This window comes from Hesperophylax consimilis, chromosome 12 (genome assembly GCF_061612785.1).
Source record: "Hesperophylax consimilis isolate HC1 chromosome 12, BYU_Hcon_1.0, whole genome shotgun sequence".
Lineage (NCBI taxonomy): Eukaryota > Metazoa > Arthropoda > Insecta > Trichoptera > Limnephilidae > Hesperophylax > Hesperophylax consimilis.
The window spans coordinates 21,606,953-21,632,926 of NC_142847.1; the positions used below are offsets into that span (position 1 = coordinate 21,606,953).

The 25,974-nt window shown below is 34.8% G+C and overlaps 2 protein-coding genes across 2 annotated transcripts; one reads left to right on the forward strand and one right to left on the reverse strand.

Annotated features, from left to right (window-relative positions):
• Window positions 1-10,761, forward strand: eIF3d1 (eukaryotic translation initiation factor 3 subunit d1). The gene is made up of 9 exons (XM_089637774.1): window positions 1-284; window positions 1,334-1,693; window positions 5,277-5,386; window positions 5,731-5,869; window positions 6,293-6,453; window positions 6,992-7,123; window positions 7,588-7,794; window positions 8,636-8,831; window positions 10,110-10,761. The coding sequence occupies exons 1-9, from the start codon at window positions 101-103 to the stop codon at window positions 10,268-10,270; spliced, it is 1,650 nt and encodes a 549-aa protein (XP_089493900.1). The 5' UTR covers window positions 1-100; the 3' UTR covers window positions 10,271-10,761.
• Window positions 10,762-11,607: 846 nt separating this feature from the next.
• LOC149419318 (uncharacterized) lies at window positions 11,608-25,464 on the reverse strand. The gene is made up of 7 exons (XM_089637775.1): window positions 25,245-25,464; window positions 20,959-21,203; window positions 19,773-19,847; window positions 18,983-19,149; window positions 13,978-14,198; window positions 12,939-13,075; window positions 11,608-12,460 (listed from the first exon to the last, which is right to left on the reverse strand). The coding sequence occupies exons 2-7, from the start codon at window positions 21,173-21,175 to the stop codon at window positions 12,135-12,137; spliced, it is 1,143 nt and encodes a 380-aa protein (XP_089493901.1). The 5' UTR covers window positions 21,176-21,203; window positions 25,245-25,464; the 3' UTR covers window positions 11,608-12,134.
• Between the last annotated feature and the right edge of the window lie 510 nt (window positions 25,465-25,974).

Below are 25,974 nucleotides of genomic sequence, written 5' to 3' on the forward strand. Positions count from 1 at the left end.
TATGGAAACCGCCTTTCCGGTTGTGTTCTCGTGGTGTGGCAGTTTTGTAAACTACTGTCAATGAGTTGTATTTTCACAAATTTGCGATAAATTTGTGAAGATGACGGAACCGAACGAAGAATTCGTTACCTTTGTGGCCCCCGTGATCCAGGACAATCCTTTCGGATGGGGGCCCTGTGAAATGTTGGACCAGTTCAGAGATATGCCCTACCAACCCTTCAGCAAAGGAGACCGGCTAGGCAAAATCAGCGACTGGACCGCTGTTCAAGATAAGAAATATGCCAGTGCGTTCTCCGACTACATATTTACTTATGTTTTTCTAAATTTGTAATTGAAAAGTGCTTTATTATATTACGTCCCAAACCTCAAAGTTTCGTGCAATGTGTAAATGTCAAATATGGCCATATTGCTATTCGAAAACTTAACCTCATTCGTTATACGTGGATGCTATGAGTTGCGAATTAATATTATGTTCATATTTTTTGTGTTCACTGTGTCTTATCTTCACTAGGTTACTGCTTTTTCCTATCATTTACGATCTCTAATGTTTCTTGAAGCATGTAAACATTGGGGTTATATGTGATATTTGCTCGCTACTTTCTTTATTTCGTATCTATTATACATTGTATTTATTTATTACGCCTTCGAAATCGTTCCGATGTGTATTACGTGGAAAAAAAACTGTGGTGTTAATTCTAATAATAGAACCGCTGTCTATCATTAAAACCGCTGTCTATCATTAATGTTTTCAACAATCAGCTCGGTATAGTGAACATTGTGTAACACATTTAAAATTTGATGAAAAGTCTGTAGTTTTGCCTTGTTTAATTTAAAATTATAAGGAATCACTTAAATATTCTGAAACCTAATCCGAAATCAATGTTAATTTGTCTATGTACTGTTACATTTAAAAAAAAGATTACATCCTGCATCTTTAATTTTCAAGGCCGTTTCCTAAAATACTATTTTATGAGTGAGTATTTTTATACAATACCATTTTTGTGAAAAATCCATTTAAGGGCTGTTTTTCAATATTCTATTATTTCACACAGTTTAAAAACTTCCAACAAATAATGCTTATGTTTCAAGTGACATCAATATCACTTTTTTGGGAACCAGTTACTTTGACAAGGTGTCTATTTTATGGGCTGTTTCAGTGGCTTCCGGCCATTGCAGACCTAGCCTCTTTAAACACAAGCTCTGGAGTTGCTTTCAAATTTTTCTGGGGAGGCCAACTGGACGTTTGAAACAGAAACCCCATGACTTTACTCCCTACTAACCTCAAAATACTAACAACGTATGCTATGTACCTAAGTCTTCATTCCATTTTCAGACAAGTACGCCTCTCAGTTTGGCAGTGGAAGTCAGTACGCCTATTACCATGAAGAAGACGAGTCGACCTTCCACCTGGTGGACACGACGCGCGAACAAAAGCCCCCATACCAGCGTGGGCGTTTCCGCGGCAACCAAAGGCAAATGCGCGGCGGCAGGGGTGGGCGCGGCCAAGGAGGCGCCGGACCCATGGGCAACAAAGGCAAGCCGCGCGACCAGAAGAGAGGCAAGCGCTGGGGACAGAGGGGGGCCCCGCACAAGATCAGGGATGCATCTGTCACGGTGCGACCGGACTGGGTCACCATCGAGGAGATGGACTTCCTGCGGCTGGCTAAGCTGTCTCTGCCAGCTGTTAAAGATGGTAATATTTGATTTTATACATACATAGCTACTTAAATCACCCACAGATGAGATAGGCTGATCCTTATGAGAAGTGGGTGGGAGCTCCTAAGGATCTGGTTAAATTTTAGGTAGTCCTATGTCGTGAAGAATGTACTTAAGCATCATAAATTCTCGGCGAACCAATCTTTCAATTCAAATCGCTGTAATAACCATGCTTCATCAGATCCCAGAAAAACAGAAATGCCATTAACTCTTGATGTGCTGATGCTAAATTTTTAAACTTGTGTGTATTTCGGTTTATCAGTGATGTTTACTGATTTCAGTGATACATACCCATTATTTTTATAAGCAATAATTGTTCGCCTGAAACACTCATCCACATTGAAAAATCTCCTGATAAAAAATACATGACGCCAACGGGACTCGAACCCGTGTCCCTTCGATTTCCGGTCGAAAGCTCTGACCACTGAGCTATGGAGGCTTATCTCTTACCCGCGAAATTATTCAATATATGCTAGTGTTTCATTCAACAATTACTGCTTGTTACATTTTTTCTTCTTTTCACCTGAGAACTACCAACTTTATTTTATATGAGAAAGGCATTGTAAGTGCTAAACTCTCTCACTAGATGGCGTTGAGACAAATTGTCTACATTTTTAGGTGAAATACTTGAACTTGTCAAATATTAATTATTATTTTTGTGATAAATTAATGTTTTTAAGACAAGATTTTATTTATGCATAGCACAAAGGATAACAATTATTTTTATAAGCAATAATTGTTCGCCTGAAACACTCATCCACATTGAAAAATCTCCTGATAAAAAATACATGACGCCAACGGGACTCGAACCCGTGTCCCTTCGATTTCCGGTCGAAAGCTCTGACCACTGAGCTATGGAGGCTTATCTCTTACCCGCGAAATTATTCAATATATGCTAGTGTTTCATTCAACAATTACTGCTTGTTACATTTTTTCTTTTCACCTGAGAACAACCAACTTTATTTTTTATGAGAAAGGCATTGTAAGTGCTAACTCTCTCACTAGATGGCGTTGAGACAAATTGTCTACATTTTTAGGTGAAATACTTGAACTTGTCAAATATTAATTATTATTTTTGTGATAAATTAATGTTTTTAAGACAAGATTTTATTTATGCATAGCACAAAGGATAACAATTATTTTTATAAGCAATAATTGTTCGCCTGAAACACTCATCCACATTGAAAAATCTCCTGATAAAAAATACATGACGCCAACGGGACTCGAACCCGTGTCCCTTCGATTTCCGGTCGAAAGCTCTGACCACTGAGCTATGGAGGCTTATCTCTTACCCGCGAAATTATTCAATATATGCTAGTGTTTCATTCAACAATTACTGCTTGTTACATTTTTTTTTTTTTTTTTAGGCGTCATGTATTTTTATCAGGAGATTTTTCAATGTGGATGAGTGTTTCAGGCGAACAATTATTGCTTATAAAAATAATTGTTATCCTTTGTGCTATGCATAAATAAAATCTTGTCTTAAAAACATTAATTTATCAAAAAAATAATAATTAATACATACCCATCTCGGGAAGTAGAGAAAAAAACTGTTCCAACCATAAAGAAAAATCGATTTTTTAAAAAGGACTTGAGTGGAAAAACGAACAGCTACTTCTCTAAAAAAATGCTCTGCATTCTTAAAATTTGTTAAACCTCTTTCGATTTTCTTAATAAAGGTGTTCTTCTGATAAAATGATTATTTAAGACAGTGCTCCGCAACCTTTTCTCACCTACGACACACCAAATTTCTTCCTAGAATTCCGCGGCACACCGAAAGCTAAAATATATAGGTATTAAATTGATACACAAATTTTACAATAATTTCTTGTTTTTTTTATTTATTTGAAAAGTGTACATACATACATATATATATAACATATTTATTTTTACGCAATCTTAATAATTATTATAAAATAATAATAAATTAATGAGCGATTAATTGTTAAATTAACCTGCGCTTGTTTCAATGAACACAAAAGTTTTATATTCGGCTTGATTTTTAACAGCGCAACCCGAAGTTTTTGGTCAAGACCTTTTAAGCATGACCGCTTATCATTTTTAATTACTACAAGCGTTAAAAAAAAATTTGCTCACATAAATATGTCGTTGAAAATGGAATGCTTTGACGGAAATGCGAGGATATTCTTTTTTAACGCAAATCCAGAAAACATGTAATGGATCTTCGGAGAAGTGAAGTTTTAATGTCATGTCATTATTTAAATCTGTAAATTCCTCTCGAATTTGCAGAGGCAGTGCTTCTGTAGAATTTATTGCATTGGTTGCAAAAGGATTTCGAATCCAATCGTATTGTTTCGTATTAACGGAATAAAAATACTGACCAAATTTCTGCTGAAGCATACTTAAATTTTGTTGGGCCAGATCCACAGTTAATTATTTGTTTTAAATTGTACCATGGTTGGTCCTTTGGTACATTTCCAAACATCCTATTTGCAACTCTTTCTGCCATAGTTTGTTATTAAGTTCATTCAAATGCTCGAATATATCAGCCATGTATGCAAGTTTGGCTATCCAGTAATTATCATCGAGGTGCTGATATAGTTTGGGCATATTTTGATTTAAAAGAAACTCACGCACCTCGTGACGAAGCTCAAACAATCTAGCCAAAACTTTGCCTCGGGATAGCCAATGAATTTCAGTATAAAACAATAAGGATTCATATTCGGCTCCCATTTCTGCACAGAGTATTCCAAAGATTCGCGAGTTTAGGGCTCTTGATTTAATTATGTTTACGATTTTAATGCATTCATTCATCGTGTTCAAAAGTTCCTCTGGTAAATTTTTGACCATCAATGCTTCGCGATGTATGCAGCAGTGTGTAAATTGAAACGTTGGATTTTTTGTTTTACACAAGAGGCAAAACCCTTTTTACTACCCGTCATTGCCGCAGCGCCATCCGTGCAAACAGCAATGCAATTGCTCCATTTAATATTATATATTTTGAAGAAATCATCGGTTACTAATTTCTTCACCGGTAGTTCGTTTTGAACCTCCTTACAAAATAAATAATGTTCATTAATAAAGTCCTCGTCAACGAAACTTACGATAGCTATCAACTGTGCTTTATTTTTAATATCGGTTGTTTTGTCGATCTGAAGCGCAAATCTTTCAGCCAATAACAGTTTTCTAATCAGTGTTCCTAATATATTGTGAATACGTCTTTTAACAGTATCGACAGACAATCAAAAATAGACAATATTATGAAAAATATTTTGTCATTGTGTATTAAATACGTAATGATATATTGTAAAGTGTCAAATACATTGAATTTGACCGCGGCACACCTGTGTCCGGCTCGCGGCACACCTGTGTCCGGCTCACGGCACACCAGTGTGCCACGGCACACTGGTTGCGGAGTACTGATTTAAGATGCTATCTTAATTTCCTTGAACCCGAATAAATACATATAGAGTTGAAAATTTGAACTGTTCAAAATAATGGAAAAGCGACACTGATATATCACGTCACCCTTCATTTGTTTTTCTTGTAGGTTTAAAGGTATTTTTGTGCTCAACTAACAAGTAATATGTATTTCCCAGGTGAGGATATTGTGTGCTGTGGTACCCTGGAGTACTACGACAAGACTTACGATCGTGTTAACTTGAAACATGAACGTCCTCTGCAAAGGATCGATAGGATTTTCCATACGGTAAGAAATTGTTGCTCATCATTCCACACAGCTGTCCTGTTACAACAATTATTGCCAATTCATTCAACGAGCTTATCTAAACAGTTCTCAAAACGCATCTCTGCGCGTTCAAGTCATGTATACAACTCAGTAGGAACATTCCAGTTATGCCCTGTTCATTAGAGGAGCAAAATATTTGTAGTTTAGATACCCCGAATCATCACACCTCGGTATAGGCGACACTTATATTTTTTTTAGAAAGATTAATTTATTTTGACTCCCAGTAAAAACATAAATACTCTTTATCATTTTCTCATCATGGGAACAATTTTGAATTCACCTCCTCTTTTCAATAACTTTTGTAGGTAACCACCACCGACGATCCCATCATCCGTAAGCTGTCCAAGAGTGTGGGTACTGTGTACGCCACCGACACCATTCTGGCCACCATCATGTGCTGCACACGCTCCAACTACTCTTGGGATATTGTCATTGAGAAAATCGGTGAGTCCTGATCTGATGATATAATAAGTTCAATACCCGAAAGTTCAACCAAATTAACCAATCTCGCACTTGTGGATGCGTAAAAGATGTTTTACTTTTTTCGAAAGCAAAATTTAACTACTGAAGAAGAAAACTTAAATGTCTTTGTCACATCATGAAGAGAGTCAAATACAAGATTACCCTGCTGATAATCATGGGGATGATTGATGTAGAGAAAGACACAGCTCCTCATTACTAGACGATCGCAGTTTAATTGAGTTGCTCCATCCTGTAGTCTGCTAGGTGAAAATTGTCATGATGATAACCAACTAGAAGAAGTTACACAAGTCTAGAAATAAACACTATTTCTTTCATGCGATCTATATTACAAAAGAGATAGGAAGGTGTATTAAATTGAATCTGACATCATATTTTGTATTCCAGGTGATAAGATCTTCATGGACAAGCGTGACAGTACGGAGTTTGATCTACTAACGGTCAACGAGACCTCCGTGGAGCCCCCGGCAGACGAGAGCAGCTCCCTCAACAACCCCAGGAACTTGGCCCTCGAGGCCACCTTCATCAACCACAACTTCAGCCAGCAGGTCATTAACATCCTCAGGATGCTGATCAAACTTTACTCATTTCCACCAACATTCATCCTGTGTGATTGATCGTCTTTCTTTCATTTAGTACATATACTCATAATAATATTGAATGAATTTATTCTAAGCAAAGAGAAAACGCAAATATCACTCTTGTGGTTAAAAAAATAATAAAGCAACCCGACTCGCGTGTATGTTTATTGGGTCTGTAAATTCATATTTTATGAGAATCATATTTGTAGATTACTATGTGTACACTACACAAGAAACTAAAATATTTTGACGGGGATCTATTTATTATAAATATAAAAGCAGGTTTTCACCGGCGAGCTAGATGGCTTCCATACCATTGCTAAGTAACATTTCTAAGGTTTTTATTGTTCATTCATAATGGCTTTTAACAAATGTTTTCACTTACAATAGTGTATAAGACAATGTGAAGCCCACTGAATTGAGACATGTAATATTATGACTGATTAAATAATTATAAAGTGGACATGTGAAATCAAACCATATTAATGTATTCTTTCTCTGTCAGGTCCTGCGCAGTGGAACTGGTGAGCCCCGTTTCAAGTTCCCAGAGGCGAATCCCTTTGTGTCGGAAGAGGAGGAAGGAGAGGTTGCTTCTGTGGCTTATCGTTACAGGAAATGGGATCTCAATAACGAAGTGGTAAGAATTTGATAACAATATTCTATAATTTACTTTAGAATTCTGAGAGTTTATTTCTTTTTGAAGCACATGATTTTAGGTGTATGCATAAGATATCTAAAGTGCCCACGAGACGACCAATACTTTACCCAGATACGACGAACGACCTAGACAAGTGTAAACAAGTATAAACCAATAGTACTAATGAAAATTATTATTATTATAAATTTCTTGTACTTTATTTTGCCCTTTTGAAGGCTTAATTATTTATTTTATAGTTAGGAATATGAGTTTTACATTGTTTGGACGGTCTAGATGAAATATTGATGATAATTTTAAACAGTTATTAGTCCATTTAAAACCTGTTAGTAGGTTTACACAATATAATTTTTTTGTAAAATATTCTGTATTGAGAAGTACTTGAACCGTAAATAAATAAATAAATAATGTATTATGTAATGACTCAATTAAAAATAATGTTTCAGGTTCTCGTGGCCCGTTGCGAGCATGACGCCGTGGTCCAGTCTCCGACCGGGGAACTCCAATTCCTGACGGTGAAGGCACTCAACGAGTGGGACTCGAAGGTGGCCAACGGTGTGGAGTGGCGGCAGAAGCTAGACACCCAGCGCGGTGCCGTGCTCGCCAATGAGCTGAGGAACAACGCTTGCAAGCTTGCCAAGTGGACCGTTCAGGTTGGTACTAGAAGATCGCATTGGTGAATAACAATAGTGTGATGTTATGTTGGTTACTGTAACAGTTGATTGAGTATTGATTACAGAACCTCTCGTAAATCAGTGAGTTTATATAAGTGTTTTATGTTATTCAACTTGTCATAGGTCAATACAATCTTGTTTCTTGTTGGTGCATTAATTGTGCCATGGAATTTAATCGATTCTGATTTTGTAGAGCTTTGCAAACTAAGAAATCAATTTTATTATCATTCTCCGGAAATCTTGTTAGCCCCATCTTAAGATTTTTAATGACTGAGGATTTGGTTAGCAATGGAATTGAACTCACCACTCCTAGCGCATTTGTCAACTCAGCTACTAACCAGTTATGCATTATACAATTATTATTGAGAAACATGTTGGTGGCTGGTATCTTCAAGCACTGCCCGCTGAATGTCGTTTTCTTTCATAAATTCTTAAGGATCATCTTTTCAATAGAGTGTTATCTGTTATTTTATCATCGTTGTGCTTGCTAGACCCGGCTTTGTGAGTTTTACCAAATTTTACAGGCGAAATTTTGTATTCAAAAGTGTCTGAATGAGTATTGTGCTATAACGGTTAAACTTGTGCAAATAGCCGAGATTGAGCCCGATTCCCCGATTATTTTGAAACTTTTGGTGTTGTAAAAACATTTTGCTGAAAACTGGCACATAGCCGATTTTGCAAGCACAACGACGATATGTATATATGTATCGGAAATGCGGTTAAAAGGATAAAACTCAATGTACCAGTGTTACTTGCCTCATAATAATTACTCTTAGGTACAATCTTACAAATAAAGTAATATGATAATTGTTGTTTCCAGGCCCTGCTCGCTGGCTCCGACCACATAAAGTTTGGCTACGTGTCCCGCGCCATGGTGCGTGACTCGTCCCGCCACGTGATCCTGGGCACCCAGCAATACAAGCCCAGTGAGGTGGCCGCCCAGATTAACCTGTCCATGGACAACGCCTGGGGCATCCTCAGGTGTATTGTGGACATCTGCTTGAAGCAGAAGGATGGTCAGTATCCAATTAAATCACTTTTCTTTTATAATAAAAACACATAAATTTGTTTTTGACCACGATATATATAAATTTGTTTTTGACCACGATATATATATCGTGGTCAAAAACAAATTTATGTGTTTTTATTATAAATTATGATGAGCCACAAAGTGAATGCTTTTTACAATTACATTTTTCTTTTGTTGATGTACTGAAACTCTCTAGCAGTAGAACCCGGTTAATTTGAACGGGGGATGATTTGAAAAAACACGTAATTTTAATATTTTGTCAAAAAATGTCCCCAGAGTGAAAATGAAGTCTTTACATGATAATTTGTGCATGTAATTAGTAAAAATTCGCTTTGTTCATAAAAATATATATTATAAACTATGCCTGGTATATCAGTAAGTCCGTACCCTCGCTGTGTGCGACATTCCTCGTGCATATTTAAGCGTGTTAAATCGGCCGCTGGTGAAAGTAAAACTATGTAAAATTTCGATTTACGTAGTTATATATCGTTCTAATTAGTATTATTATTTCTTAAATCTCAATCTGACAGGCCATAAATCGGTTTTTCTATTTATGTATATGTGAATACGTATGTCATATTTTTAAGAATTTACTTTGAATATCTGAATTTGAAAACCAGTCGCGAGGATTTGATTTACATGGAAATATGTTGAATGTTTAAGAATTTACTTTGAATTTCTGATTTTGAGGGGGCAGTTGAGGAAAGTAACTGGTGAATTTTTGGAAATTCTTTCGAAATTTGGTTTTTGAGGTCCCTTGGTTTTCAAATTAAGTGTTCTGCTGTATATAGATTTTCAAGGGACTGAAAAACAAGAGTTCTTAAGCGTGAAATCTTCCTACATGTGTTTCACTGTAACTGATAAACGAGGAGTGACCAAAATCGGCAACATGTTAACGAATTGAGGTTGTACTATTTTTACTGTGGGAGCTTTTCCGTGCATTGGTAAAATGTGGCAATCAAAATGGATGTGATATGACAAGATATTCACAAGTTGATGATAAACGATGGCAAACTAAATAACTAGGTACTTTCCAACCATCCTGTTCCGCTCCCCATCTCCCATTTTCTTCCACTACCACAACGTCTTGCCGGTAGTGGGTGCCATATTCCCAATGAATCCAAGCAGTGGTTACCCTTATGTAGAAGGAAAGATTGATCCAATTTTTGTCTTTTTACAATTTTCATTTCGTCGTTGCCATCACGGGACTGCTGCTTCAAAGAGACACACAAAAATGTTAACAATACCCTTTGTCTTGTTTTAGGTAAATACCTGATAATGAAAGACCCCAACAAGCCGATGATCCGTCTTTATGACATTCCTGACAACACCTTTGAGTCTGACGGAGAGGAAGAAAGCGGAGAAGAGGGACCCGAGAATACATTCGCACCGCCGTATGCGTACGCCAACACCAAGAGGATGTAAACCAACCACCCGAGTGTGTCACAATGCCGATAAACATTCAACCCGCTCACTTTAAAGAACGAGACGTAGAATTACGATTTTAAGTATTTTTATAAATCCGTTTTCCTTCAACTCGTGAACAAAGTGAATACAATATCAAAATATCAGTAAAATTGATCAAATTATTTATTAATGATTCTTTGAGTGATATTTTTTTTATCTCAGCGTGTTAGCGGCAGCTGTTGTTTACGGTATTTTATCTGTCAAATATTCTTTCCGTATTTAAGCATTGAAATTAATTATTGTGTCCGTGAATATTTGTTTCCAGAACACTGAACGAAGGCTGATCCTTCGTAATATAATTTTGGCTCCGATGGATATGGTTTTTTTTTTAATAATGTATTTATTATATTGTCCATCTATCTCACCCATCTATGGAACGATCATAATTCATACTTAGGTATTTGTTAGCCCATTTAACACAAATAAAATACGTTATTTGATACTTTAAATTGTTTTTTTTTCTTCCGCCTTTGAATTTTGATTGTGAATGAGTAATGACTTGATGGAAATTATCTTCTTCGTCGACTTTGAGCTGCAGGTTAGATTCCTGCCCATTTTTTTAATTTAGTTTTTCTTCAGCTTTTAATATTTTTTTATTGACTCCACCAGCTTTGAAAATGTATGGATAGAACCTGGGGCTTAACACGTTCGCAGACATGTCGGCTCTAGCCGTCCAAATCAATTCTCTAATTTTGAAAATGACTGCTTTAGCCCTCAGTCAATTTTTTAGTGTAAAGGCGGTCACAGCCGAGGTAAAATTCAAGTGTTTGTATGATAGGAATGGGTGTTGTGTCCCTATAAAAAAACATGTCTATATCGAAAATGTCCTATAGTTAATGTATGTATATGATTTTTCAACGGATGCGCTTGTTCAAAGTTTGCGAGTGAAAAAGACCAATAACTGTCGATCTTCCATTCATCTTGAGTACATCACAAAGTGTGTATCTGGCAGCATCATAGTAGCGTTATGTCCGTTATATCTCTATAAACAATTTTGCTATAAATTTTCGTTTAGATGGAAAACATAATTTTTTGCATATTTACTACTTCTAACCCGAAACTAGGCTTCAATCAAAACTGAAAGTAATGATATGTGACCATATCGGTGACGACTCCTATGAGAAAGAAGTGTTTGTGAATGTGTTAAAAGGACTCATTGTGTAAGCGTAGTAAGTGACTTCTTACACTAAGCCGAGTTATTTTTTAGGGACCTTGTAAGGAACATTGATAAATAAACAAAATTGCCATGAGGTAAATGAGGCAAAAAATAATAAATGAAAATTTACATATTTTTATAAACTCTGTTTACTGCTTCAATCTTTTAATAAACTTTGAAATATAAATACGTACATAATGATAAAATACACTCATTAGAAATGATAGTCATTCCAGTAGTTGACATAACAAAATATTGTTTTATGAGATTCCCATTGATTTTATTCCCCCATAATGTTATTTTTTTATTATAGAGTGGAATATGTTATCTAAATGCTTTCGTTTTAGTTGTATATAGTACTTCATTAATTTATAAAAATGTTGTGCAATTGGTCAATGCACTACAAAAATATTAGCACCAATGTACCGTTACTGATATGATGTCAAAACTGTTTTTCACCCCTATAAAACTACACATAAAAATTGTTAAAATTCACATAGAAGTTTATGGCAGTCTAGGGGTTTAATTGTTGAATGTTTCCAGAAGTTCATGTAAAAATGTTCGAACTATCATAAAAGCCTCTATTGCAGTTTTAAATTGGTATAGATCACACTTGTATTGCTTTTCTGTTCAGCGCATATCGACATCAAAGTTTCTTATAATTAATTATCCGAAAAATCCCTTGTTAACGTGCATCTCTTTGAACACGAAATTGAGTTTCTTCACGGCGTAGCTGACATCTTCGTCGGATATTTCGAAGTAGGTGACCAACCGGATGGTCTTGCTATCCCGGGTAAGGATCTTTAGGAGGATGCCTTCCTTCTCGGCAGTGACGCAGTCCTGGTCTAGTTCCGACTGGGTGATCTGCGTCAGACGCTCCACTACCTTGTTGCTGGTCACAGGGCACGCGGGGTCGATGTTGACCAGGATGATGTTGGTGTGCTGGTTCTTGATGTCCACAGTGAAGGTGGACAGTTTTAGTGCATTGATGGCTAGAAAAGATTACAAAGTATTTGTTGATTTTTTTTTTTTTAATTCCATGTTGAAACAGGAGTGAAATGTCCATCTTGTTTTGTTATTGGAGAGATCCACATTGTAAGAGGGAGGAAAAACAAAAGTTGGCAAATTATTACTTAACCAGGCTATTTTAATGAATAAGTATATCCATAAATAATAGAAATAAGGCAGACGGGCAATGAAAAATTATTTATTAGTACACTATATTCACCCATACATATAACATATACAGCCAGCAGCACTCTGCCTTTTTTTCTACCTACACAAATTTTATTCACAGCAGGAGAATAGAATCCTCAGTAGTTAAAGAAAAACGATTTAGTGATTTGTGGAAAAAATAATTATATACAGGTATTTAACATGTTAGCTACAGCTACACAATATATCTTTGGCACAACGTGTCCTCTACAATGTTCTTCAAGTTTCAGTCACCCTGCATAGTAATATACATACCTTCCCCGATGAATTTAGCCCTCCTGTGGTCGCCGATCAGGGCAGGAACTATCTCATCCAGAGCAACGATGCACGGAGCAGCAACTACTCCAGATTGACGCATACCTCCTCCCAAAGCCTTCCTCAGTCTCCGGGCTCTGGAATTTATCACAATTATGTTAATATTATTCATGGAATCGATGCAGTTTTTTTTATCGTTCGGTAGGATTTCAATTAGAATTAAAACCAGCATCTGAATCTCATTCAAAAGCGCAAACAAAAAACATACAACTTTACTCCATCGCATAAACACTTTCACGATCAATCGATGAGAATTGATGCCTGCATTTTTCACATCATATTTTACAATGTCCTAATTTGAGAAAAAAATATCTGATCTACATGGGGGTTGCATAATATGTGATCCATCGGCAGTTCTACTTGCATCCGGATGACACATAATATTTGATCCATATAGTTTCTCTAAACACAATGTCATTTGTTGTATTGTGTTATTGTATTTTATGATGGGATAGATTGCCTTTGAAAGGTTAATAATGCATTTTGTAGGATCAAGAATGAATTTAGAAATAATATCACTATCCCATCACTGAATTGACAATTTAATATAGCACCAAAACCACGCTCATGGAACATGTTAAAAAAAATAAAAATTTACATTACTTTCTGTCTACATAACTCTTGACTTGCCTTTGATTCATTCAATTCACTTGATTGTGCATAATCTTCCTGGTATATCCCTAACTCCTTTTATCTTCTTCTGCGTCAATTTTTTTTCATGCATTGAGACTTCTTTCTTGTTCATGTACAACTTTAAAGACGGGTTGTTTTTAAAAATATTAACAATTTGTCTAATTTCATAATTAAAATTCAAGTTCAGAACTGAAATAATAACAGAACTTGAAAATTAACTTTGAATTTGATGAATTTTTCAAATTCTGTGAAACAATTCTTATTCCTTTCATATCTCTTCATGATTTTACCAATACAGTCCTCGGAAATGTCAACCTTCTATGATATAAATCCAGATTTGACTCACTGTCTAATGAAACTAAAGGACCCAACCAGCGCTGAACCTAATGGTGCCCCCAGCCCCTTGCTGAAGCAGACAGAGATGGTGTCGAACACCTTCACCACATCGGAGGGTTCAATTCCCAGGCTCTGAGAGGCGTTGAAGAGGCGGGCTCCGTCCAAGTGGAGAGCCAGAGAATGCTTTGTGGCCACCGCCTTCAGTTTTTCCAGCCAATCCATGGGGACAATCTGCAAAAGATATATTAAAAAAACTTAATATTATAATTTTAAATTCTCTTTGTCAACGTAATAGATAAGAAAGCGCAATCTATAATATCCTTTTGTAAAGATGTATGTAAAGCAACATGAAACGTAATGCGAATTGTTTGGACGGAACATTGCATTGTATGTTCGTATTGTCGTCCAAATGGCGAATTCACATTGCATTACATGATGCATTGCGTGTTGCATTACACACAGCATAAGAAAGCTGCAGTCGCTACATCAAATACCTTTCGGTTTTTAATCATAAATGTTCAATGACAATGCTCTGAATTGCATAACCAATTATCTCGTATCCCTTCTTCCTGAGAAGTGTGTTAAATTGTGTCAAGACAAAAAAGAGGAAGTATTACACAAAATAAGGAATTGAGTGAAAACATTATGCTTAGAGCAAGCTTAATAAACATATTATCGAAAAAAGCAATATCTTTGTGGCTTGACATTATAATTTAAATGAAAAATTACTTTCTTTTAAACCACTTTATTATAAAACTAGCTGACGTGTACCCAGCGTTGCTGGAGGTTATCCTTAGGAGATAGAAATTTTTCTGTAGGCTTTTTTAAGATATACATTTCCTTAGTACATTATTTTGATGTATCTCATAAGGTTTAGCCAGCATTAGAAATATAAGCGCCCAAAAATATTTTTGCGACTTGATTACAAAACATCGACTTTTCTTTACTTTCCATAAATATAATATGCATGTATTATATATTTAAAACTTCCAGAAGAAATTCTCTAATTGATAGTAAAAACCCTATCAAAATCAGTTGCGTAGTTCAGAAGAACTGAGAGCACAAACAGACGGATGCGGATACCGACTTTATTTTATACTATTTAGAGATTTTACAAATAGTCAACATGTAAAATTGTATGACATATCTCTGGCTTTCACCATTGAAGTAATAATCATGTATTGTTTCATAGTGCTTTCACACAAACGAAGTATTGAACTCTGTAAATCTAAACTTAAACTTTGGGGCCCATAGATTAAATCTGTGCTGTGCAAGCGGGGTTCCCTACAGAGCATCGGACCATTCCTTTGGGCCAATTTGTTCGCTTTTCGGAACAGCTCATATGGTCTCCCTTACCGTCTTAGTTAGAAATATGAACTAAACAATGTTAAGAGAGTTAAAATTCTTTTAACTATGAAATCGTATTTGTAAAAAAAAAAAATGGTAATTAAGATATAAGGTGAACGTTACAAATTAAATTCTTTGTTGTAAATTTAATATTCTATCCAAAAGAGTAGCTTTTTTTAACGACCTTGGTTTATTTAATAATTGTTAGTAAATAAGATGCCTTTTAACCTCGTAGTGATAATAGTATTTGATTAGCAATCGTGCGACTGATAAATTTCTTGACTCTTGACTCATTAGGAATCTGTCACACCATACGAGTTATCTGCAATTGTAATTAATACACAGCTAATTAATTCTCTGCTGATGTGATTTAATTTATCTGAAATGTGCTGAATTACATTATACTCGTATTTGATTACAAGGTATCGAAAATAGTACTCTGCTTAGCGAAAATGAATTTATGCAAATATCATAAATAGTCAACATTAAGGACGGGTTGCTTCGGAGAATTTGAACAATTCATCAAATTTCAACGTTCATTTCCGGGTTCTGTGAAAGTCCTATTCAAGTTCTGTTATTATATCATTATAGGCTAGTTGCTTGACAAAACTGAAATTAAAACAGAACTTTAAAAAATCTTTCCCAGAACTTGAAAATGAATGTTGAAATTTGATGAATTGTTCAAATTCTCCGAAACAACCCGTCCTAAGTGTACCCTTTTGGTGCGAAATTCACAACCAGTCGACAAAATTTGACATATTATTAGCCACAAGTTTCATTGGTGAAAGAAGGTGTGACTCAATTTATTCAAAACTGCTTAAGAATGAATAAAAAAAACATGTACCACATATACCACGGTAGGTACGTATTAAACCTGAATTACAACTAACTTTCCAATGTCTTCAAAGACAATATCCCGTTATAGTGCATTTACACGCACAGGTTTGGAAGCTTACCAGTTTTATTTCTTGACCTCCTAAGATCAGTGATGCACAACATTTTTAACTGGAGAGCCAATTTCTCCATTTTCTGTATGATCATGGGCCGTAGGGAGTAGGATACCTACTGTTTGACATGGTTAACTTTGCTAGTTTAGATTTATTATTAATTATGTGAGTACTGTACAAGAGTTCCAACTGCTCACAACCGTCTGGACCCATTGAGATTACGGCATCTCCAATTGGGGTACGTCGTGAGGCTGGGTATTGAGTACCAGGATATTCAGATCTGGTCACCAAACACTGCCAAAGCCATTAGCAACGTTCCGATTAAGTGGTGGTCTTTCACCATGGCGATACTGAAAGTATGTTTTATGGGAATTCCGTACAAATTTCCGGAGCCAGTAACTATTATAAACCAAAATTTAACTAGCTACCTACCTATAACATCGCATTTCATAATAATGCTAATTATTTACATGTCATAATTAATGTCAAAATTAATTTTTAAAATATATAATTCATAAGTCATTGTTTTCAAACAAAATTTGGTTGGGTTTCATTTGTATTTCATAAGACTGTAACTATTTAATAAAGGAGTCCAATTTAAAAAAAAAAAATTTCCATCTCCAAGGTCAAACCAATAAATGATAATGCCGTCGATTAGAGAAAGCGAATAAAAATGCTTGTAATTTTGGGCAGCTGAATCAAAATTTTGAAAACAAATGAGTTTGTCGCGATACCCTTTCACATTTTTTGTAACACAGAACGGAAACCGTCAAATATTTTCATCAGAGCAACCAGAAATTGCTATTAATTAAGAAATATTGAAACTCACTTCTGTTACTTTTATGTTTTCAGAACTAACGTTTGGTTGTGTACCCCTGTAAACCGAAACCCTTAAAATATTTCAATTATAGGGCGCACAAAGAAACTAAGCAACGCAGATGAAAAATTTCCAAGGTGTAACCAATAAATAAATGCTGTTAATTTAAATTTATTTTGTTTAGCCAAATGGGCCGCACAAAATGGCTAGTGGGATGCACGAAATGTGCTTGTAGGCCGCAGGTAGTGCATCACGACAGGAGATTTAAACCGAGAATTACACACAAAGATTGGTGAGAAACTTGTCGATTTGGCTGAAAAATGGTAATGTTTATGTCACTTTATAGGTTTCAAATAAAGCCAAGTACATAATATAAGTTTTATTGTGAGGTCAAACTCTTTAATTATTATTTTAATCAAGTAGGTATCTTCCTCCTTCATTATTGATGATCTCCACATTGTAGTGGCCTTTGCATTAGACTTTGAGTTAGGAGGTTGGGGGTTCAATTCCCGCATCGTGCAAATGTACCATATTTATTGGCATTGATTTTTATGAGCACTGCCAATACTAGTATCGTCATGTTCATTATTAAGTGTATTTTCTTACAAAAATGTACTTAAATCTTCTAAAAATGTAGTACATTTACGAATAGACAGTCAAGATATGTATGCAAAGGCAAATCATTTTAAAGAGGACACAGAGTATTGAAAGTTTATCGAACAGTTAGAAACACCCGCCGGCAATTCTGTCTTACCCCACAAATGCCCAAAGATACCGGGTGCGTAGTGACATTTATCAATTCCGTTAAATTTAAACTTGCGATTTATTCGACAATGTTCTTTGTGTATTTTTTGTAACATTCTTCAGCTTCGTAACGAAAACAAATTTTTTACTAAGCAAAGGTCTCTTTAAAATGATTTTCCTGTATACATTATGTACGGATCGTCTATTTTCAACTCATTCAGAAGTACATTTGCGAACCGAAATGTGAGCCGAGCCACGAATTATGGAAAAGGAACGAAGCAACAACAATTGACGCGAAACTCCGCTTGGAGTTGCTTCGTTCCTTTCGCATAATTCGAGGTTCGGCTCGCATTTGGGTTCGCAAATGTATACGCAGCATTAGAAATTATAATATTAACTCTTTGAATGTCCGAAACCTGTTTGGTGAACTACTTGTAGCCAATTTTTAAACCTACATCAATCAATCTTAATTTTGATCTTTGTCATCTATGGGTATAAATAACTTGCCTATTCAAATTCAATTTATCTAACATGTCAGTGAATGTACATATAATTCTTAACAAAATATTGTACATGTTCATTATTATGATGCTCTAAAGAAGACATTGTTAAAATGTTATCGCAGCAAACTTATTTGACCTTGCCTTAAAAATATATTACTGATATTCTCATTCTATAAAAAATTTACATAAGCCATTATCTTTAACAGAAATGTTGGTTTATGTTGTGGTTCTTAATAAATCATTTGCCGGTTCGATAATTTCCGCATTATAAAACCAAATTAATCTTTTTTATCCTCAATTTTTTTTAATCCTTTTTTATCTGAAAAAACCATTTCATATCAATAGCAGTGTTTTTTTTTAAATAGGAAAACTCATAGGAATAAAGATCAATAATTTTTTTTATGTGATCTTCATACAAGAGTTCCGCTGCCCAGAGCCAGCCAGACTAAGGCGCACCGAATTTGGCGAATTCTCCATGGCGATACTGACAATCTTCTGATTATTTTTTAACTGTACACGAGATAACCCCTAATTTTATTTGCCTATTGCTATTTTTGAACTGACGACCTCTAGGTTCAGAACCACAACTCTTATCGCTCTGCCGTTATGTAATGAAATAAAATTTTACTAGCCCAGTATTATGATATAGCTTGTTACCTTTCCTCCACACATATTATGAGTATTTTCCACGACAACTAGGGATGTTTTTGGCTCGTGGATGTCTGCCCCTCTGACCTTTGATTCTAGTTCGGCCAAATCAAATGTCCCATCTGGTTGATTCTTGACTGTGGTTAACATGACTCCACCCAAAGATGAAGAATTTCCTGAAAAAATAATAGCACTATTTTAAAACTGCATCGTGAGGCATGTCAAATGTAAGGTCACCCAACTGATGAAAATTGCAATATGTTGATCACATCATGAGGCACATCAAATATAAGGTCACCCAATTGATGAAAATTGCAATATGTTGATCACATCATGAGGCATATCAAATATAAGGTCACCCAACTGATGAAAATTGTAATATGTTGATTACATCATGAGGCATATCAAATATAAGGTCACCTAACTGATGAAAATTGATGGAAGACCAGATAGAAAAATACAGTGTCTCATAGCTTCAAAACTTATATGATTAGAATATTTATAGTTCTTCAGATTTAATCTGGGTTCCATTCCGCAGAGGGAAGTTGGGGTTGATGATACCACCGTTTAGGATATGATTTTTTTTAGTGGAATTCAACAAATCCACAAAGTCTGCTGCAGTAATAGTGTTGTTGAGTTTGATTGCTAATGAAATGTTGAATCAGAGAATGGAAAGGAATTATATGAATCATAGGCCATTGATGTTAGTCTATGTCATAGGCACTTGAAAGTGGACAACCTTGAAAGATAGACAAAAAATATGGTATTTGAATATAGATTCCAAAAAAAATGTAAATACCTTGTTCATATTTGAAGACATGTGACATGTCACCCACGATAGCTTCTGATCCTCGTTTATCACAATGAACCATAACTGAAAAATAAATTAACATAAATAAGCCAAAAAACTGAGTACATATGTACAATAAAAACAATGTGTTATGAAGAACGAATGGGCGACCCTTTTTATTAATTAATTAATTAATATTTATTAATGTCCTACAGTTTATAATTTTAAAAACAAATAAATAAAATAGCACACATCTGTAGATATCTGCTGTACCTTTCGATCAAAAAAATAATTATTCAGTTTGGTTTGGTATTTTGGCCTCAAATCCAAATTTAAGTTTTGTATGAAAAAGGCCACGCAGCCGGCTGGCCCTGAGGCAAAAGGCGCCTGGCACTAGGAAAAACCTCAAGGGTGCTGTGTTAGGTGTTAGGTATTATCAACGCATTGGCTCCTTGTCAAATCGGCACCCGGAGCGGACTGCTTCAATTGCGCCTGCATAGGGACGGCCATGCGCGCAGTCAATCAAATATGTAACTCCCAGTCCTTTCTGTACTGTGTACAAACCTGATGAACTATATTGCCACCTGCATACATAACTCATACCATTGGCACTACTAAACTCTTGGAGCCTCTTGGCCGCCTCCTTTCCTAACGGTCTCCTGCTGTTTGCCTCCAGTTCTTATGCCAAGGGCTGCGGTGTTTACCTCCACACCATCTAACCACCAAAGCTTAGGCCTCCCAACAATCCTTAGTTCTGCAAGTTTATTAAATAGAAGACTCTTCAATGATCAGCTTTATTCCATTCTTGCTACGTATCCAGTTTCACTTTTATGAACCGTGTTATTAACGGCTCTTCAAAGTGCAGTTATAATTCATCGCCACTCTTTTGGGTGACATCATAGCTAATAGAAACAAAGGATGATATGGCAGGGAAGCATGCCGACTGTCGCTGAGCTATAACCAAACTTCAGAGACTATCATTGGAGCCAATGAAAGTAATGTATTTGGAGTATAGGTAGAACAAAGGGGGTGGCACTGCTATGTGTAGATGCGATTTGCAGAAGTATGGGTGAACGATGTTGGCAACACTTTTGTGCGCGGTTACATACTAATAATGATTCCTGGTCCATCGCGTCTCATGATAGGTTAAAGCAATGGATAATAATTATATCTCCTCAATGCAACATTTACTTACCAGCAATCAGGTTAGACATGGTGCCGGTGGGAACGAACAGTGCAGCTTGCTTCCCGAGCAACAGTGCCACCTTCTTCTCCAGGGCGTTGACAGTGGGATCCTCGCCGTAGACATCATCTCCCACCACAGCGGTAGCCATGGCGTTCCTCATGGACGGGGTTGGCTTGGTCACCGTGTCGGAACGAAAGTCGATGATGTATGGTTTGCATTGCGCCATTTTGAGTTTTTTGTATTTTTCGCACGGTCTAAAATGGTGGAAGATAGATTATTGTTTTTTTGAAAAGATAAAATAAAATGTGTTTAAAACTGAAAGTTTTAAATTTTTGGATGAAGACGATTGTCTGGAGTAGGACTACATTATGGATATTCAGATCTGGTAATTCAGTATTTTCTTCTTCCATTTTACATTTTTTTGACATAAATTAATGGTGTTATAAAATTCAAAAGTCAACTGTGCATTTTCCTTTATTCATTTTTTGTGGTGTTTAATTAGGTGAAATTAAGAACATAATGTTGGGCTACTTTGTCATTGTGTAGTATCTATTTTGTTTGATCAGTTACAATCTTATGTCATTTTAAGGAGTAATAAGTTATTAAAATCTTAATTGAAGGATAATCATCATATTTTATAACCTTTATTATTCTATTGTATCTATGTCATATTGCTTTTTGTTCTATTTATAAAATTTTCTACTATTATGTTTTTGTAATATATGATTTTTTTTTCATTCATTGTGTTTAGCGTACATTGAAGCAGTCATCTATACATATTACGCTTAACATTAGTGCGACACTTGTATAGAGGACTTAATTACTTGACATATATTGTTGCAATGTTGGTATACCAGCCGCATTTAACAAAACTGGCACAATCAACTGAATATGAAAAATAAGACAAGAACATTTAAAATTAAACTGCTTTAAAACTACTTTTTAGTTTTAAAACAACAATCATTTACTTAGTAATAACTAGCGATCCGCCCTGACTTCGCATTTACTCCTTGTCTCCTTAGGCGCCCCTGAGGTGATGTCTCACAAAAGCGGCGCTATATAAATTATCCAAGAATAAATAAATCAGATCCATCTTTTGGCGCTTTGACATTGACTTTGAATTGAGTTCCAAAAAGTTTGTTTAGCAATAATTATAAAAGTAATTATACTTTATATAATGTGTTTTTTTATTAATATTTTATTGAAAAGATAATTTTTATTGCACAGCTTACTGATTTAGCGAGCTATTATTATAAGCTTATAGATTAGCCGTAAATATCAAAGTTTTATCTCGAATCAGACTATACTGCCAGTAACTACAGAATGTGTTTATATTCTACATATCCCCACGGGCGTAAAATGAATAAAATAAAAAATTAAATTAAATATACAATATTTACAGCTGTTTTTTCATTAGACAGCACAAAAAGATTTTGATTAGAAGTTACACGCGAAAGGGCTACATATAGTTGTCCATATGGAAAACACTCAACACTCAAATCTAAACCTGCAACATTGAATGTTTGCCCCTGTGACTTATTAATATTTTGCATTTTCAATGCATTTTGAAAATAGGTATTTTGCATTTTGTATTTGAAATGCTTTTCTAAAAACCATTTTGCATTTTCTAATGGAAAAGTTTTGACCCATTTCCATTTTGCATTTCAAATGGTTTTGGGTACCCATTTTGCACATCTCTGCCTACTATCAACACCAATTTATGCGGGGGGGGGGAGTCCAGAGGGCTGCAAGGAATTGAGTAATTCTGTAGGAAAATGAACAGCATTTTCAAGATCGAGCACAGGGTCTGCAGAGTAGTATGCTTGCGTCGGTGCATCAATCTTCAAGAGAATCAATTTATTTACCTTGCGTACTTGTTCATTAGTAGGTGACATACTTGTACTCCCCTTGAACCAAGGTATATTCTTACAACTTATGTTATTAATAATTTCAGGATAATTATGATTAAACACAACGCTTGTTACGCTCTATGTGTTCATATACGGCCTTAATTAATTTATTTTGTTAAAATACGCTTTTTGCAAATTATTGCTTTACAATATTCAGACAAATTATTTGTTTGCGCCCGTACATACGCAATATGAATAAATAGTTTTGTTAGTTTAAAAACTCAATTCTCTCGAGAATGGCATACAAATTCAATATTGTATGGATGAATCATCGGTAAGCACCAGAAAATATTGTAAGTGGAAACCCTATCAATATCCGTTGCATATTTTAGAACAACTAAGCGCACAAACAGACAGACACGGAGAGCGATTTTGTTTTATACTATTTAGAGATAATATAAGACTGTAAATTGATTCCGAAGCTAGAGTAAAAAAATATATTATGCCTATAAAAATATATATTGACCGTTATATTTCAAAGAAGCTGTCAGAAATTCCGCTTCTCAATAAAATCCAAATAAATGGCATATTTATGAATGTACCTGAAAACTAAAATCTGGTTTTGAAAGGTGATAGAGTGCACTTTAAAATTTTATTATTAGAAATAAACATATAATTTTTTAAATGTTAAAATTTTGAATACAAACATAAAAAAGTTTTAAAAATGGCTTGCTTTACGTTTTTTCGTCTAAACAATGAACTAAAAATACTGATAACAAAAAACACATATTTAAACAAATGTATTCTTAAAATTACAGCCACCTCACTTTTTCTTCATTTCATATTAAAATAATTAGTAAAAAAATCATAAAATTTTATATTTTTTTCTCTAATTGCGGTGGGAACCTTTGGTTTGATAGAGGTGTACATTTTCATTATTCTGTGGTTAACTTCAATCTATATAAATAAAAATGTAAATGTTCGTTTGTTCAAAATCTTAAATCTCCAAAAGTTCTTCACCGATTGCTTTGAAATTTTGACACAACTTTGCATTCGAATAAGCTTGTGTTTTTATATACCTATATCATATAGATGTCACCTGTGACAGGTAAAATAATGCTTCTTTTTTTTTAAAGCGCCATCTATTGGACTTGAAAACGTTGTTTCTCTATCTGCACAGACAGACTGAGCTACATCAACGAGTAGCGGAGTATAGCTAGCATAGGAATATAAAACGTGGTGTTTTCTATTTTTAACACCCTTTAGTTCATATTTCTAACTATTACGGTAAGAGAGACATAACGATTTCTATGAGACCATATGACCAATCGAAAGGACACGGGTTCAAGTCCCATTGGCGTCATGTATCTTTTATCAGGAGATTTTTCAATGTGGATGAGTGTTTCAGGCTAATAATTATTGCTTATAAAATAATCATATGAGTTTGTTCCCAAAACCGAACAAATTAGCCTGAAGAGTTAAACAGTTAGGTACTAACATAATATTATTTACTGTAGCTAAAATCTTTTAGGGTATTTATAATTTATTTGAATACCTAGCTATGTTATAATCTATAATTGATAAGAATTTTTTGACAAAAAAATTATTTACTTTGCAATTCTCTACTTGAAATGTACATATAAATTATGTTTTTATCATTTTTATGACTTGACTGAACCGAAAAATGAAAGGCAGATAAGAGATTATTCTCAGTAGTGATTTTTAACTTTTGTATAAAATACGCACACTATGCATTGAATAAGATATGTTGGAACCGAGCTGTAATTTGAAGCTCACACCTAGATTTTACAAATTCTGATAATAACAACAGGAAGATATGTTGGAACCGAGCTGTAATTTGAAGCTCACACCTAGATTTTACAAATTCTGATAATAATAACAGGAAGATATGTTGGAAGCGAGCTGTAATTTGAAGCTCACACCTAGATTTTACAAATTCTGATAATAATAACAGGAAGATATCTTGGAACCGAGCTGTAATTTGAAGCTCACACCTAGATTATACAAGTTCTGATAATAATACATCTATTTGTATAATTGTATCTACACAACAATCATACCACCATTTACTTTTTTTATTATTTCGAAAGTAAAATAATATGCCAAACATTTAAGGAAAAAAATTATCATTTAATGTTTGATATAAATAGGTACCTATATCTGATAATTATTTAGTTTGAATTCATATTCACTTATGAAATATTCGATTATGAGTACAATATAGATACTTACCTAGTTTATAACATTTCAATTATAAACTTTATTATGTTTTCACCGTTATACACAACATTGATAAAATATATATTTTTTGACAAATTCTACTAAGATCGAAGCTTGCTTACGATATTTATTACGTGGGAGAGGACAAACAACACATCATTGTTTTATTACACAAACAAGAAGTTAAAATAAAATAAAACGTACCTGGAAAACAACAATAGGTAATTTTCTTTTTTCAAGCGCGAAAGAAAATAACTACGATGTTTGAATCAAAAATAGCGATCTGACGAATGGTGTTACACTTTCAGGTTCCTCCACAACAGCTAGTTAACTGCACGAAAAGATTAAGATTCTAACTGATTCTAACGAAACCGGTAGAATGAATAACACGGTCAAACACAATTCCTGAATCTGACATCACCTCCCTCCCGCCCTCCCGCCTAGCCGCCATTGGCCGCCATTACGCGCTATTATTTCAAACGTCATAACACTTTTCGGGTGACCATAAATAGTTGTTGAACATTATGTCATATATTATTATAGTTTTTTGTAAAATAGCGGTTCGGTTTAATTTGTTTTTGGTGGTTGTTGTTAATAAAAAATATTTTACTTCAAAAATATTTAGATTTAATAAATATATGTAGAAATGCTGCTTTAGCGCCTTTGAACTGATTTTGCACAAAAAAACAGCGCTATACAAATATTATTATTTTGCATCACTTGAAAAACGATATATTAATGGTGTTTTCATTAGGAAGCTAAAAAAGGAAACAAAAACATACAAAAAACATCGTCGAAATGAATCGCGAGTCTAAATTTAAACGGAATCGTTTAAGGTATTTTATGGGGTAAGAAGGAACTACTGGTGTTTTTTTCAAACTAGTCCGAATAAATTTTTTATACTTTTGGTACTATCGGTATACAAAAATACATT

Bases quoted from the DNA above. Each gene is read 5' to 3' on its own strand.
- eIF3d1 (XM_089637774.1), top strand. From the start codon at position 101: ATGACGGAACCGAACGAAGAATTCGTTACCTTTGTGGCCCCCGTGATC. The intron at 5,870-6,292 runs GTGAGTCCTGAT...TTTGTATTCCAG, and splicing joins TATTGTCATTGAGAAAATCG to GTGATAAGATCTTCATGGAC. The intron at 7,795-8,635 runs GTTGGTACTAGA...TGTTGTTTCCAG, and splicing joins TTGCCAAGTGGACCGTTCAG to GCCCTGCTCGCTGGCTCCGA.
- LOC149419318 (XM_089637775.1), bottom strand. From the start codon at position 21,175: ATGGCGCAATGCAAACCATACATCATCGACTTTCGTTCCGACACGGTG. The intron at 19,848-20,958 runs GTAAGTAAATGT...TTTATTTTTCAG, and splicing joins CATGTCTAACCTGATTGCTG to TTATGGTTCATTGTGATAAA. The intron at 14,199-18,982 runs GTAACAAGCTAT...TATCTTTTGCAG, and splicing joins ATAATATGTGTGGAGGAAAG to ATTGTCCCCATGGATTGGCT.